The sequence below is a fragment of the Chlorocebus sabaeus genome, chromosome 18 (assembly GCF_047675955.1).
Source record: "Chlorocebus sabaeus isolate Y175 chromosome 18, mChlSab1.0.hap1, whole genome shotgun sequence".
NCBI lineage: Eukaryota > Metazoa > Chordata > Mammalia > Primates > Cercopithecidae > Chlorocebus > Chlorocebus sabaeus.
Window position 1 is genome coordinate 56,587,173 of NC_132921.1, and position 13,987 is coordinate 56,601,159.

Genomic DNA, 13,987 nt, shown 5'->3' on the forward strand with positions numbered 1-13,987 from the left:
TTTCTTTATTTCTTCACCTTCATTCCTGCAGGATATTTTCATGATATATAAGATTTTAAGTTTACAGTTCCTTTTTCTCTACTTTCTTCTGATCTCGTTTTTTCCTCCCTTTTTCTTTAAAAAAAAAAAAAAAGGTTTTCTATTTGCTTTCTAATGAGAAATCTAGTTATTGCAATTATTGTTCTTCTATTGACATATGTCCTTTTCCTTGGTTATTTTCAAAATTTTTATTTTCTACATCTATATAGTTTTCAGAGATTGATTATGATGTGAGTTGAACCTGGGTTTGACTGGGTTAACTGACTCTTGTCATTTCTATCCTGCTATTCAGCTCATTCAGCTGAATGTGTTTTATTTTGGTTATTGTCATTTTCAGTTCCTAAATTTCCATTTTATAACTTTATTCTTTATATTTTCTAGCCCTTTGCTAGGAGTTTCTATTTTTCCAATCATTTCAAGAGTGTTTATAATTTGCTTCTTGGAACATTTTTATAGTAGTTTAAGTGTTTGTCAGATAATTCCAACATCTATGTTATCTTGGGGCTGGTACCTGTTGATTGTCTCTTCCTATGGGAGTTGAGATATTCTTGGTCCTTCATGTCAAGTGATTTTGTATTGTATCCTGAATATTTTGAATACAGTCGTCCCTTGGTATATATGGAGGACTGATTACAGGATGCCAAAGTACACCAAAATCCAAGTATATTCAGTTCTCACTTGGCCCTGCAGAACTTGTGTATATGAAAAGTCAGCCCCTCCACATACATGGGTTTCGCATCCTGCAAATAGTGTATTTTCCATCCACAAGTGGTTGAAAAAAATCCACGTAAGTAGACTTGTACACTTCAAACCTATGTCAACTGTATTATGTTATGAAGCTCTGGGTATTCTAGATATCCTTTGGAGAATGTTAATACCTTTGTTTTAGCATGCAATCAACACAGGTTCAAGCCACAGGTTCCAAGGTGACTTCTGTGGTCTGTGGCTACAACGTCAGCTCAGTTTTCAAAGCTTTCGCGATGTTATCTGGATCTGCCCTGTGCATCCCCCAGTGGTCAATCTGGGATCTGGTGGTGGTTTGTTGGTCCCGTTCTTAAAGGCTTTGGTATGCTCATTAGAATAAGATCCACACATGGCAAATGTGTAGTTCAGGAGTACATCTAGGAGTTTAACACAATCCATGGAGTTGCTTTCCTGAGCTCCTCCCTCTCTGTCATCTTCCCAGTAATTTCGGGTTCCCTGGAGCCCCTCCTGGCCAGACAGCTGGGGATTCAGCCCACTTTCCCACCCACTTCTGTGACTGTATCCAGGTCTAGAATCAAGCAGTAGGAAGAATGGGGGTAAGGGATGGAGGGTGGCAACCTCACCACCAGTTCAAATAGTATTTTGAATTCTTATCTTCTTCCCCAATCTGTTTACTATTTAACTTTCAATGTCCTCAAATAGCTGCTCCATGCATTCTGTCCAGATTTTATAGTTGTATTCAGTGGGAGAGAAAATATGAAGTGTTTTTACTCCATCTTAACTGGAACTCTTTAAAAATAGTTTAGCCAGAATTCTGACAATTGGTTTCTGTTATATTACATACCAACTAGCCTTTGTTTAATAAAATGTAAGCTTGCTTGCTCACCAACACCAGCAACAAACACCTTGTTCCAAAGAGACCAAACAGGTTTGGGAGGTTCTCTTTTAAGAATATGCTCACTATTTCCTTTATGGGTAATGAAAAAGGCAGAAGCCTTCATTTCTCTTTTCACAGTCTCTATGATAGGAAGAAGAAATCTCTAAAATTCAAGATAGTGCCCTAGAAGGCAACTAAGCAACAGTAATTGAAGATTATTTTATTTCTGGTGTTAAGTACTCATCTCTTCATTTATAAGTACAACTCATGTTAGTACAGCCTTTAATCAAGACCCAAAAAACATTAAGAAATTACTTTGAAGATCACACAAGTTCTCAGAGGTAAAGTTCAATAGAGGTATTTCTTGATGCTAAGCACATAATTTTCAAGAACAAAAGAAAAATTGAAAACAGAAACCAAAAGATTAAGCAGAATCAGAGGCCCTAGCTGAAGAATGAATAAACCAAGTTTCATATCAGCTGACAGGCTGGACAGGAACAGGGACACATTTAACAGGAAGAACCAAATTTATCTAGATAGTTATGACATAGACAATATAGGAAATCAAAAAATGTGTTTCTTTCTCTGCTTAAGGAAAGTGTTAGTAGCAATGAAAATAATCACACCACCGAATAGGAATGTATGAAAAAATCTAAACAAATAAGAGAAACAAAGTATATCACACCAGGTTTTGAACTCAGGATACAAAGAACTAAGAATAATGTCTTGCTTAGATTTCACAATGAAAGTTAAGTACACACAGAGGTAACAATAAAACCCTAACACCAAAGAGTGGAAACGTTTTAAATAGTAAAACTTTAAATTGAATTAGATACACTTTGGAAAATTTCATGGATCAAACTCTAAAATTCTTAACAATGCTTATAATTACATCTGAATCATTACTTAAAAGAACAAGTTTACCAGGGAATGTAAGGTTAAATGCTAAAATAAACAAAACAAACAGGAAAAAAAAAAAACAAACTCCTAAATATTAACAGCTGAATCTTAAGTCAAGGGAACCAAAAAGCAAGTTGCAAATTTTTAAAAAATCACCATTCCACCTTATCTTAACTTCAAGGATACCACAACCGGAATACAAGATCTTTTTTAAGCCCTCAAAGACAATTGTTAGCAGTCATTCCACCAAATCAAACAGTTTAGAATCTTTTTTTTTTTTCTCCCAACCACTAAGGCTGGTTATTACAATACCAGGGCACTGTCCAGAACATCTGAGATTCCTGGAATTTGATATGTAAACTCTGGTGTCTTGTTGGTCAACACTACTCATTCATCCCTACCTTCCTGAAAAAAAAAAAAAAGTATATTCCTCATAATCTCAATTAGCCACCTTCTCTCTTTAATTTAAACCAATAACATTTGATTTATAAATTGTGTAAAATATTAATGTGCTACAGTTATTCTGTATTACAAAAAATTTTTTTTCAGTTGTCACCCTTACACTCTTTTTTCTTCTCATTTTCTTTTCAGTCCTCTGGAAAGAAAGAAATAACATATTCATGGTCTATCTCAAACTTAAGTCTAAGAGCTCAATGACATCTACCTTAAATGTTCCTACAGTTAATGTTTATAAGCTACTGTTTTTTTCTTTTATGCCTCGCCTTCCCCTAAATTATGACAATCTTGTAATATAAGCAGAGCAGGAATTGTTAAATTCATTTTAAATACAAAGAAACAGAGGTAAGTTCAAAGAATTAAAGTAACTTTCCCCAAAACAAGCTCTCGATAATGGCAGGCTGAATCTAGAATCAAGATACTTTACTTCCAGTTCAATGCTATATTTTTTTAAATAGGCATCTTTCTACTAAGAGAGTAATAAGTCTCTCAAAGCACACAGATCCTACACATCAAAAAAAAAGTATGCATGCAATCTTCTTATGGATCTCTGATATTTTCTTTTCCATTTAAGGTATACCAGTAAAGAAATACTACCATTAAAGTTATCTTGTAAAAATATCCATGAAGGAAACCTAGTGAGGCTTTCATGGTTCCAAGAGAACCTAATGAATGATAATTGGATGATAAATGAACTATGACAGTTCAAGAGGCCAAATCTCAGATTCCCAAATCACAGTATTTTGACCATTTAGTTAGTGGGAAAATAAAAGTGACAAATTTTAAAGCCCCCCTTCTTTCTCATCCTAGATCAAAGGTTCTCAGTACAGAGCAGCAGCAGCAAAAGCAGCAACATCTGGTCATTTATTGGAAATCCCATTTTCAGGTCCTACCCTAGACCTACTACAGTATTATAAACTCTGGTTGTGGGACCTAGCAATCTGTATTTTAACAAGCTCTCCAGATAATTTTATGCATGTCAACGTTTGAGAACCACTGTCCTACACTATCAGTGCTGTGAAACCTTTCAATCTGTTTCTCTGCTGTCATACACAAGTTCTTTATAACTTGTCATTTTAAGAATGTCGTCCTCTTGCTGTATTAATTTGACTGCTAGAATGTACTTTTTGTGACAAGTTTCATTTGTCCCTGTCCAGTACTCTATGAGTTCTGGCCAAGTAGAACTTGCATGAAGTCTAAATACAAACTGATATAATTTAATAGTTTGCCTAACTATCACCTTTCATTGACTTCATATATTTTCAAATTTCATTTTAAAAATATACTGTGCTGTTCTCACGCCTAAATATTTTCTAATCAGTAATGAGCCTTATGATTCAGTATTTTATTTATTGTACAATGTTTTATGATGAATTGTACCAACAGTTTTTATAACCTATATTTTCTATAAACAAAAATCCCAAAAACTTTAGGATACAAGGCTTCTAATCTGGTCTACATTTTAGTCATTTAGTATTTATTCTTTTTCCCAGTTCCTACAGGTTACATTGTGAAGCAAATATACCATTAGGTCTTGATTTCCTTTTTCTCCCTCACCATCCGATAACAAATCAAAGTGGAATGCTAGGAATTGGTAAAAAGAAAATAAATGAATTCTTTGTCTCACTCTGCACAGACGCATTGAACTCACATTTCCCAAAGGAGAAAGAAGAAATTCAAAAGGAAATAAGGGTCACAAAATATACAACCATCAAATCAAAATGTTTGAACTGCAAATTCAGACAAATAGCTCTACAAAATTCTGGATGATGTGCTAAGAAAAGAAAATAGTGAGGGCTAGATTTTAATCTAGGACACATAACACATATATCATACAAGTTTGCGGCTGCATTATATAAAAATATGCCTGCTTGTCTGAAGTTAGAGTTTAGCAATTAGTAATCCATGTATTAAAAAAAAAATTCAGCAGGGCACAGTCGCTCACGCCTGTAATCCCAGAACTTATGGAGGCTGAGGCAGAAGGAAACTAGTGAGGCTTTCATGGTTCCAAGAGAACCTAATGAATGATAATTGGATAATAAATGAACTATGGCAGTTCAAGAGGCCAAATCTTCAGGTCACAAGATCGAGATCAGCCTAGACAACACTGGGAGACCCCGACTCTCCAAAAAATTTTAAAAATTAGCCAGGTGTGGTGGCATGTGCCTGTGGTCTCAAACACTTGGTAGGCTGAGGTAGGAGGAGCGCTTGAGCCCGAGAGGTCAAAGCTGCAGTGAGCTCAGATTGTGTCACTGCACTCCAGCCTGGGTGACAGAGTGAGACCCTTCTCAAAAACAAAAACAAACCAACTAAAAAAACTTTCACAAAGAGATGGCAAAATGGAAGAATGCCAGTACTTATATTTTAGGAAAAGTATCTAGAAAAATCATAAAAATTTCAGAATTTGAAAGGGCTAGTATAGAAAATATAAAGTTATAATAGCGAGAAAAAGAGAAAGGATGCTTATGTTTTTTCAGGCAACAGAGAAAGGGAAAGAAGACAGTCTCTAAGTTGAAAATAAAACGTTTGAATTACAGGAATATCCACAGACATATCAGCTGGTTTTTAAATAGATAACCTGTCAGGTCAATAGGAGCACCATGCAGCAGGGACTTCTTCAATGGAATAAGACTGGGTTGGAGGCCAATCCAAAGGCAGTCTGTTTTTAAGTGCCAAATGAGAATGACAAAATCAGAAGAAGTCGATAGGAAGAATGAAAAGAAATTATTTGATACTTTTTAAAAACCTGTCCAGTTTAACACAATTTGTCCTTACATCTGGAATGCAAAGATGAAGAGCCTCTAAAACTTTACCAGAGGAAAGAAAAACTACAGGAGAAATGATCCGGGTGCAGTAGCTCATGCCTGTAATCCCAGCACTTTGGGAGGCTGAGGCAGGAGGATCACCTGAAGTCGGGAGTTCAAAACCAGCCCGACCAACATGGAGAAACCCCATCTCTACTAAAAATACAAAATTAGTCAGGCGTGGTGGCACATGCCTGTAATCTCAGCTACTCGGGAGGCTGAGGCAGGAGACTCTCTTGAACCCGGGAGGCAGAGGTTGCAGTGAGCCGAGATCGTGCCCTTGCACTCTAGCCTAGGCAACAAGAGTGAAATTCCGTCTCACAAAAAAAAAAAAAAGAAAAAAAAAAAACTATAGTTACTTTTTTCTGAGACAGAGTCTCACTCTGTCACCCATGCTGGAGTCAGTTCAGTGGCACCATGTCAGCTCACTGCAACCTCTGCCACCCAGATTCAAGCGATTCTTATGTCTCAGACTCCCAAGTAACTGGGATTACAGGTGTGCGCCACCAAGTCCAGCTAATTTTTCGTATTTTTAGAAAAGACAGGGTTTCACCATGTTGCCCAGGCTGGTCTCGAACTCCTAAGCTCAGGTGATCCACCCATGTCAGCCTCCCAAAGTGATAGGATTACAGGTGTAAGCCACTACACATGGCTTAAGAATTCTAGTCAGTTGAAAGCAAATATGGATAAGATTATGAATGAAGGGGATTCAGATTGTGATTTTTAATATTTATATGAGAAATATCATTGCTGAAACATTTCTCAGCATAAAGAAACCCTACAGCTTCTGTAAACAGTTCTTCGAAGTTCTGCATTTATAAGATAGCCAGTAATCTTTTTTCTATGACAAGCCTGGTAGGTAGGTTTGAAAGGGAAAACAAATCAGTTCTAAATCAAGCAAGCATAAGGCTGTTGTGCTAAAAAAAAAAAATTCATGAGTGAACAAAGAAAACTTCTCAGACAGCCAAATACCAAAAATTCATACACCAAAGCATCATAGTTTATACCAGCATGATAGTGATTAATGCATCCTAAATGCTAACCTCACAAATTACCATACAAGCAAGCAATCCAACTCAATATTAAGATATGGTCAGCCGGGCACGGTGGCTCACTCCTGTAATTCCAGCCCTTTGGGAGGCTGAGGCAGGTAGATCACCTGAGTTCAGGAGTTTCAGACCAGCCTGGCCAACATGGTGAAACCCCATCTCTACTAAAAATACAAAAATTAGCTGGATGCAGCGGTACGTGCCTCTAATCCCAGCTACTCGGGAGGCTGAGGCCAGAGAATCACCTGAACCTGGCAGGCAGAGGTTGCCTGAGCTGAGATCGTGCCACTGCACTCCAGCCTGGGCGACAAAGCAAGACTCCATCTCATTAAAAAAAAAAAAAAAAAAAAAAGGTCAATATTTACGCAATCAAACAAAATACACTATCACTGTGTATCTGATTCTGAACTAGAGCCCCTTAGAACACTCAAGTTATTAAGAACTCGAGGGGTCAGAAGGATGACAAAAATGACAATATTTGACTTTCACCAAACATTTGCAATACAGAGTGGCTCTGTTCTTGGAAAGGGGCCAATGTATTTGATTCCTTTTTTTGATCAAAGAGGATTTATGATAGGAAGCAACTAGAAAACTTTCAAAATATTTTGGAAAGAAGTTATATTGAGTTCCTTTAATCTTGCTTGGAAAAAGAAATAAATGGAGGTGCAAAGGAAGAGAAAAACACAGGTTTGCTACCACCTGTTCTCATTAAGAGAGGCATTTTTTTGGTACATTTCCTCTCACAGTTTTCTTTGAAAAATGTTGTCCACCTATTCATCCCTTAGGGAATTATTAAACAACATACTAAAATAAAACGCAAACAAAAACAAAACCATCCCATACAAAGTTGAAGGAAAAATTAATCTAAGATTCAGATGCTTATGAAGGTTTACGAAGGGGGGACAGACAGGGTAAGGTTAAAAGGATAAGCTTTCTGTTGCATATTTTCCAAAAAGGGAATGCAATTAGAAGATAAGCATCTAGTCAGTCCTTAATTAAAACAAGGTGGGATACTCATGATTCAGAGCAACGTTAGGTTGCCCATCCCTAATATCTGCATGCCAGGTTTGCTTAAAGAGAATTATCGGTACAGTTCTCATACTAATATTTTTACACATATTTTCCACTGGAAAGACATCAGTATGAGGAATATTTTGTTGCTGAAAATAAAATGTTTCTCCTTTCAACTTTTTAAAGCCTTCTCCCTTTCCAGCATTCCCTGTCCCAATCCTGAAATCCCTCCACCCAGAGTTCAAGTATTTTCCTTCTCTCTGTTAATGAAAACACACCACACTGATTGTAAGAATCTTACTAGATTTCCACTTGTTTTGCCTCAATTCCTACATCAATCCAAACAATAAGGGCCTTTAAAACATTCATAAATAACCTGCTGCTGCTGGCACCTAGGAGCCAACTGCAGCAATGTTAAGCAACAACAAATTTCATAGTTCAAGAGGCACAGTTAAGGGAAAAGGTTGCTCAGAAAATCACTCTTATTTAGCACAAAGATCCTTAAAAATTGCATGAAATCAGTGAAGTAACTATAGAAACCAATTTCTTCAGCTCCATATCACACGTCTCACACCTCAATTGTCTTTATTATCGTCTGCTGTCAGATCCTTAATCAGAAATGTGAACAGGCTTGATGATTTATTCAGGAGGGAAAAGAATCTGTAGGTCAAGTGAAAAATTTCACACACACACCCATACACACACCGCATCTTCAACCTTAGGTACTTTCATTTCATTCTGTTCTCAGCAGCTCTGGGGGCAACTCCAGTGAGATCCAATATTAAGGCTCAATTAAAATAAGCTCCAATTAGTGGAGCTTTTTTCTCTGGGGCTAGAAAAGTCAGGAAATGGATATTGGGAAATGTAAAAAGTCAGCTACTGAGAGGAGGCTGCAGACATAAATGAACTTATTTGTTGATTTCTACAGTTGCTATGCAGAGGCCTCTGGGAGTAAAAGCTTAACCAGTCTAAGCTATAAACTAAAACCCCTGCAGCTAAACATGAACTGTGTGAAACAAGGGCTCCATTCCAGAACAGAAAACTGCTGGGCCTAGAAAATTAAAAGCCAGAGGCATTTTCCATTTAAAACTAAATCCCAGTACCGCCTCCCAGCCAAAGAATTATAAGCAGTATCAGATTTACAAAACGAACAATTACCCTGGAAAAATGTAGCCTATTGTACTATCCCAGATGCTAAATCTCAAAAGTTTCTTTTTTTTAAAATCTCACATTATATTCCTCCAAGTATACTGCTGTAGTTTACAAAGACCCATTTCGAGACAGGCCTAAGCCTTGAAAATAAATTTTAAAAAGAGAGCACATAACTCATTGACCTCATTTGAAGTACTGCCCTTGCCTTTAGCAGTTCCTGTCCTTCCCCAAGGCTTCTGCAAATGGTATGCAACAGCAAAATAAACCCTGACCTAATTGCCAGGAGAGAGCTGCCAACCTTCCCTCAAACACAAAGACAAGCATGGTAACTTGAAAGTCCTACCTCTTTGGCTTTCTGCTTTAATCTCAGCTGTTCTGGATCTTCTTTATTAGAACGACTCTATCAAAGGAAAAGAAAATTTTAGTAGAAATTACTAGTATCTAAACACCAAAGCTGCCATTAAATATTTAATAAACGACAATTTTCTCTTGTGATTGAATATCTTAGCTCCAGGGGAAAATGCCTCAATCCAGTCTAGCTGCACTCCTACCCTGGTTTCCCCCGCCCCCTCATCATCTGGGCTGGCTGCTGCAGTTCTAGCCTGGAGGAAGCTTATACTGAAAATGATGCTAACAATGTCAGTCAGGTCCAGTTGAGGCATGACGTTGTTCTTGTAGGAACACTGAAAACTAAAAAATTGGTGGTACGTATGAAGGAAAAGAAAAAAAGAATAATTGTTGGTTTAAATGAATAAAAACAATCAATACTGGCTGATCTTCAGGTGAAGCCACTTGGGAAAACACACAGTATTTCAAAGACTACTAAAATCAAGAACCTGACTAACCTTGAACGAAATCTCTCTCTTTAAAGGTATAATTTCTAAAATTGTAAGTAGAAAATACATCTCAGTATTTTAATTAAAATATCTTATCATCTTTGGGTCCTCTATAGCACTTAATAGAATGCTGTGCACCATGTTCAATAATTGTTTATTGGATGTCGCCTTCCATAGTACAGGACTGGCATAAGAAGAGAGTTGCTTTCTATATATCAAGCTATGATGGAACAAAGGGTAAGGAACTTTATTTCTGACACCATGAACATCAGTCCACTGGAAAACATGTTTAGGATATGCATATTCTTTTTTCTCATCATGACAAAGTTATTTAACTGCTTATAAATCTGAGTATTTGTTCCATAAAATGCAACCTTGGCTAACTAACCTATTAACTAGATAGCTAACTAAATAAAAGCTAAAAGTATTTTCATATTTACTAAGTTTACCTGATACATTTATTGATTTACCAGAACCTTTGGTTAAAGGAAAATATAAGAGACAATCTTTAATTTGAGTGCCTACTAATTTCAAAAATCTTAAATATCTACACAAAATTCAACCCAAAGCTGGTAAAATTTTTCTTCATTTTAGTTCCCAATCTACTAAGAAAATTTCATTTCAAGCCAATGATAAACTCTTTTATTATTCTAGTTATAGTCTCACCGGAGAATGAGTCTGTGTATATATGTATTTATATTAAAATATGCATTATGTATATACATATATGTGGGTGTGTATATAATATTTTGCCCCAACATAAAATGGGCACATTTCGGTATCAAGCCTTTGTCAGTCATCCAATATTTATACTGGTCATCCATAGTACAGATTCTACTCTGTGTGCCACTGTTCTAGCCCTTGGAGACAGATGATAAAGGAACTGTAGTAACTCAAGTAACTTACATTTTAAGAAGAGAAAAATAAATAATTTTATAAAAATGAAACACATTTATGATATGCAAAATATTAGTGATGGGCAAAAATACAAAACAAATAATTGCTGACACTGTTAAGTGCTGTAAAGGAAATTAAATAGGCCAGAGGCAGTGGCTCACATCTGTAATCCCAGTACTTTGGGAGGTCAAGGTGGGAGAACTGTTTGAGCTCAAGTCCAAGACCAGCCTGTGTAATGCAGCAAGACCCCATTTCTACTAAAAATTTAAAAAATTAGCCAGGCGTAGTGACTCGTGCCTACAGTCCCAGCTACTCAGCAGGCTGAGGTGGGTGGGTAGACTGCTTGAGCCTGGGAGATCAAGGCCTGCAGAGAGCTATTATCATGCCACTGCATTCCAGCCTGAGCAACTGAATGAGACCCTGTTTCGAAATAAAATAAATTTAATTTGGGCATGGTGGCATGCATCTGTAGTCCCAGCTATTTGGGAGGCTGAGACCCAAGAATCGTTTGAACCCAGGAGGCAGAGCTTGCAGTGAGCTGAGATGGGGCCATTGCACTCCAGCCTGGGTAACAGAGCGAGACCCTATCTCCAAAAAAAAAAAAGATAATAATAATAACAATTTAAAAATAAAATATATATAATTTAAAAATCAAATTAAAAACAAAAATAAAGAAAATAGAATAATGTGATGGAAAGAGAAGTGTCGTGTGTACTTCTTTAGCTAGGACGGTAAGGAAGACATCTATGAGAAGTGATATTTGAGTAGAGATCTAAATGACAAAAAAGATGTAGTCATGCAAAGATCTGGAGGAAAACATTCCAAGCAGAAGGGACAGTAAGTGCTAAAGCCTTAAAATGAGAACATACTCGAGGAAAGAAAGATGGCCCATGTGGCTGAAGCATAGAAAAAAGTTGAAAGAGAAAGGCTGGAGATCATGTGTTGCCTTGTAGGCCATGATAAGGAATTGGGGGTTTAATTCTAGCTATAAAAACAATCCACTGGGCTGGGCATGGTGGCTCACACCTGTAATCCCAGCACTTTGGGAGGCTGAGGCAGGCAGATCACCAAAGGTCAGGAGTTCGAGACCACCCTGGCCAACATGGTAAAACCCCGTCTCTACTAAAAATACAAAAAGTAGCCAGGCATGGTGGCGGGTGCCTGTAATCCCAGCTACTTGGGAAGTTGAGGCAGGAGAAATGCTTGAACTCGGGAGGCGGAGGTAGGAGTGAACCAAGACCACACCATTGCACTCTAGCCTGGGCAACAACAGCAAAACTCCATCTCAAAAACAACAACAACAACAAAAATCCACTGGCGTGTTAGGAGCACAGGGGTGAGATGCCACTGATGTAACACTTTAATAAAAAATAAAAAATAAAAAAAAGGCTCTGGCCACTCTGTAGAGAATGCACTGTAGGGATCCAAGATTGAATGCAAAGGCACACAGAGCAATTTGTAGACTGCCCTAAAACAACTGTTGTGAAGAAGAGGCTGACCGGAAAGATAAGGGCAGCGTGGACTAGCATCAAAGCACAGAAGATAATAAATGGTTGCATTCTAAACATATCTTTGCAGGTAAAACTGATCAGATTTGTTGACAGGATGGATGTCGGTGATGAAGTGAAGAGAGGAATCAAGGATGACTCCTGGGATTTTGGCCCAACCATCTTGGAGGATGGTAACTACAACTTTCTAAGAGTGTAGAGATCTAAGAAAAAGCAGATTTAGGGGAAGAGAACTCAATGGTCAATTCAACATGCCTAGTTAAAAGTCTAATATCCTAAGTTGGGCACAAGTTTGGCACATTCAAGGATCAGAAAGGTCAGTGTGCCTGGAGCAGAGTAGGTGACAAGGCAAGCTCAGAGAGGTAGGTGGGTGCCAAATAACATAAGGCCTTTTAAAATTTGGTAGGAAGTTTACATTTTAAGTGCAACAGGAAGCCACTGAAAGCTTTTAAGCAAAAGAGACACACATGATTTGTTATAAAAACATTCTGACCATAGTAGGAGAAATAGAAGAATGGATTGTAGAAGGAAAAGAAGGTTACTTAGAAGATAGTATAAAAGTCCAAGTGAAAGATGAATTAGACTAGAGTAATGACAATAGTGATGAAGAAAAGTTGGATACATTTTAGAAATAATATAGGAGGTGGTTTGGATGTGGGGAGAGAGGAGACACAGAATGGAGTTAAAGATGATGCCTATGTTTTTCAGTTTGAATGTCTGGGAAGACGGCGGTGTCATTTATTGAGTCAAGAAAATCTGTAAGAGTAAAAGGTATTTAGGGGGGAGGAATAACAGGAGCTGTTTTGGACATATCAATTTTGAAGTAACTATTAGCCAATGAAGTCATGACAAGTAGGGAGTTAATGGTATGAGTACAGATTTTCGTAATGCATGCTGAAATGGAGATACAAACTTAAGAGGGAATGAAGACAGAGAAGGTGGCATAGGATTGAAGGCTACTAAATCCAACATTTAGACGTCTGGTAAAGAAGGAAAAGCCAAAGGAGATACAGAGCAAGTATAATACATTATTATAGTCAATAATAACTAAACTAGTATTTAATAATTTATGACCTTGTTTACAACACAGTAAGTGGAAATAAAATACCAATAATCCACCTCATTACAATGACTAAGTGCTTACTTATAACACTTGAAGGCTCAAGAAAGAGCATCTTTCTGTCCCATCTTGCTGCTCTTCCCAGTGCAGTGGGTGTCACTGTGGGGACTGAGTATATGGGACAGCAGGAAGCAGCACAGTGACAAGGCTGTGGTGCCCCATATCCTTACGGGGAGCTGGGGCATGTGAAGGTATAGGCCAGTGGTGAAGAATACAAGGTGGTGAGGGAGTGGAGGTCTTATCAAGGAATGGGTCTGTGAGCGTGGTGGCCAATTACACAGACAATGAAATGGGGTGGGGAATTTAGTAGTAGCAGACAGAGGAGTCAGCCAGCATGGCTAGTTGAGAGATTAGTTACATCGATTAAATAACTGATAGAGAACATAAGTTAAATATATCAAGGATAATGGGAGCCAAGTTTCTCAAGACTGGAGAATGTTTTTACAAACAGGGAGAGATTAAGGGTAGAAAGAACTCTGAGGCACTGGATTGGAGTTGCAGGTATCCATATGAACTCACAGTTTTATAATACATACACAGATATAGAAATAGTTACAGATGGACATTTGTGTGTATATATAAATATGTGTACATATACACATACCATATATACATTTCCTAGATCTGTCCACT

The 13,987-nt window shown here is 37.5% G+C and overlaps 1 protein-coding gene across 3 annotated transcripts in view; it reads right to left on the reverse strand.

Annotated features, from left to right (window-relative positions):
- The window catches only part of TAF4B (TATA-box binding protein associated factor 4b), a 165,369-nt gene that overhangs the window by 53,663 nt on the left and 97,719 nt on the right, over positions 1-13,987 (reverse strand). For all 3 annotated transcript variants that reach the window (XM_037982427.2, XM_037982426.2, XM_007974399.3), the window contains one exon: positions 9,337-9,393. In XM_037982427.2, coding sequence (XP_037838355.2) covers positions 9,337-9,393 — 57 coding nt within the window. The remainder of the gene's footprint in view (positions 1-9,336; positions 9,394-13,987) is intronic.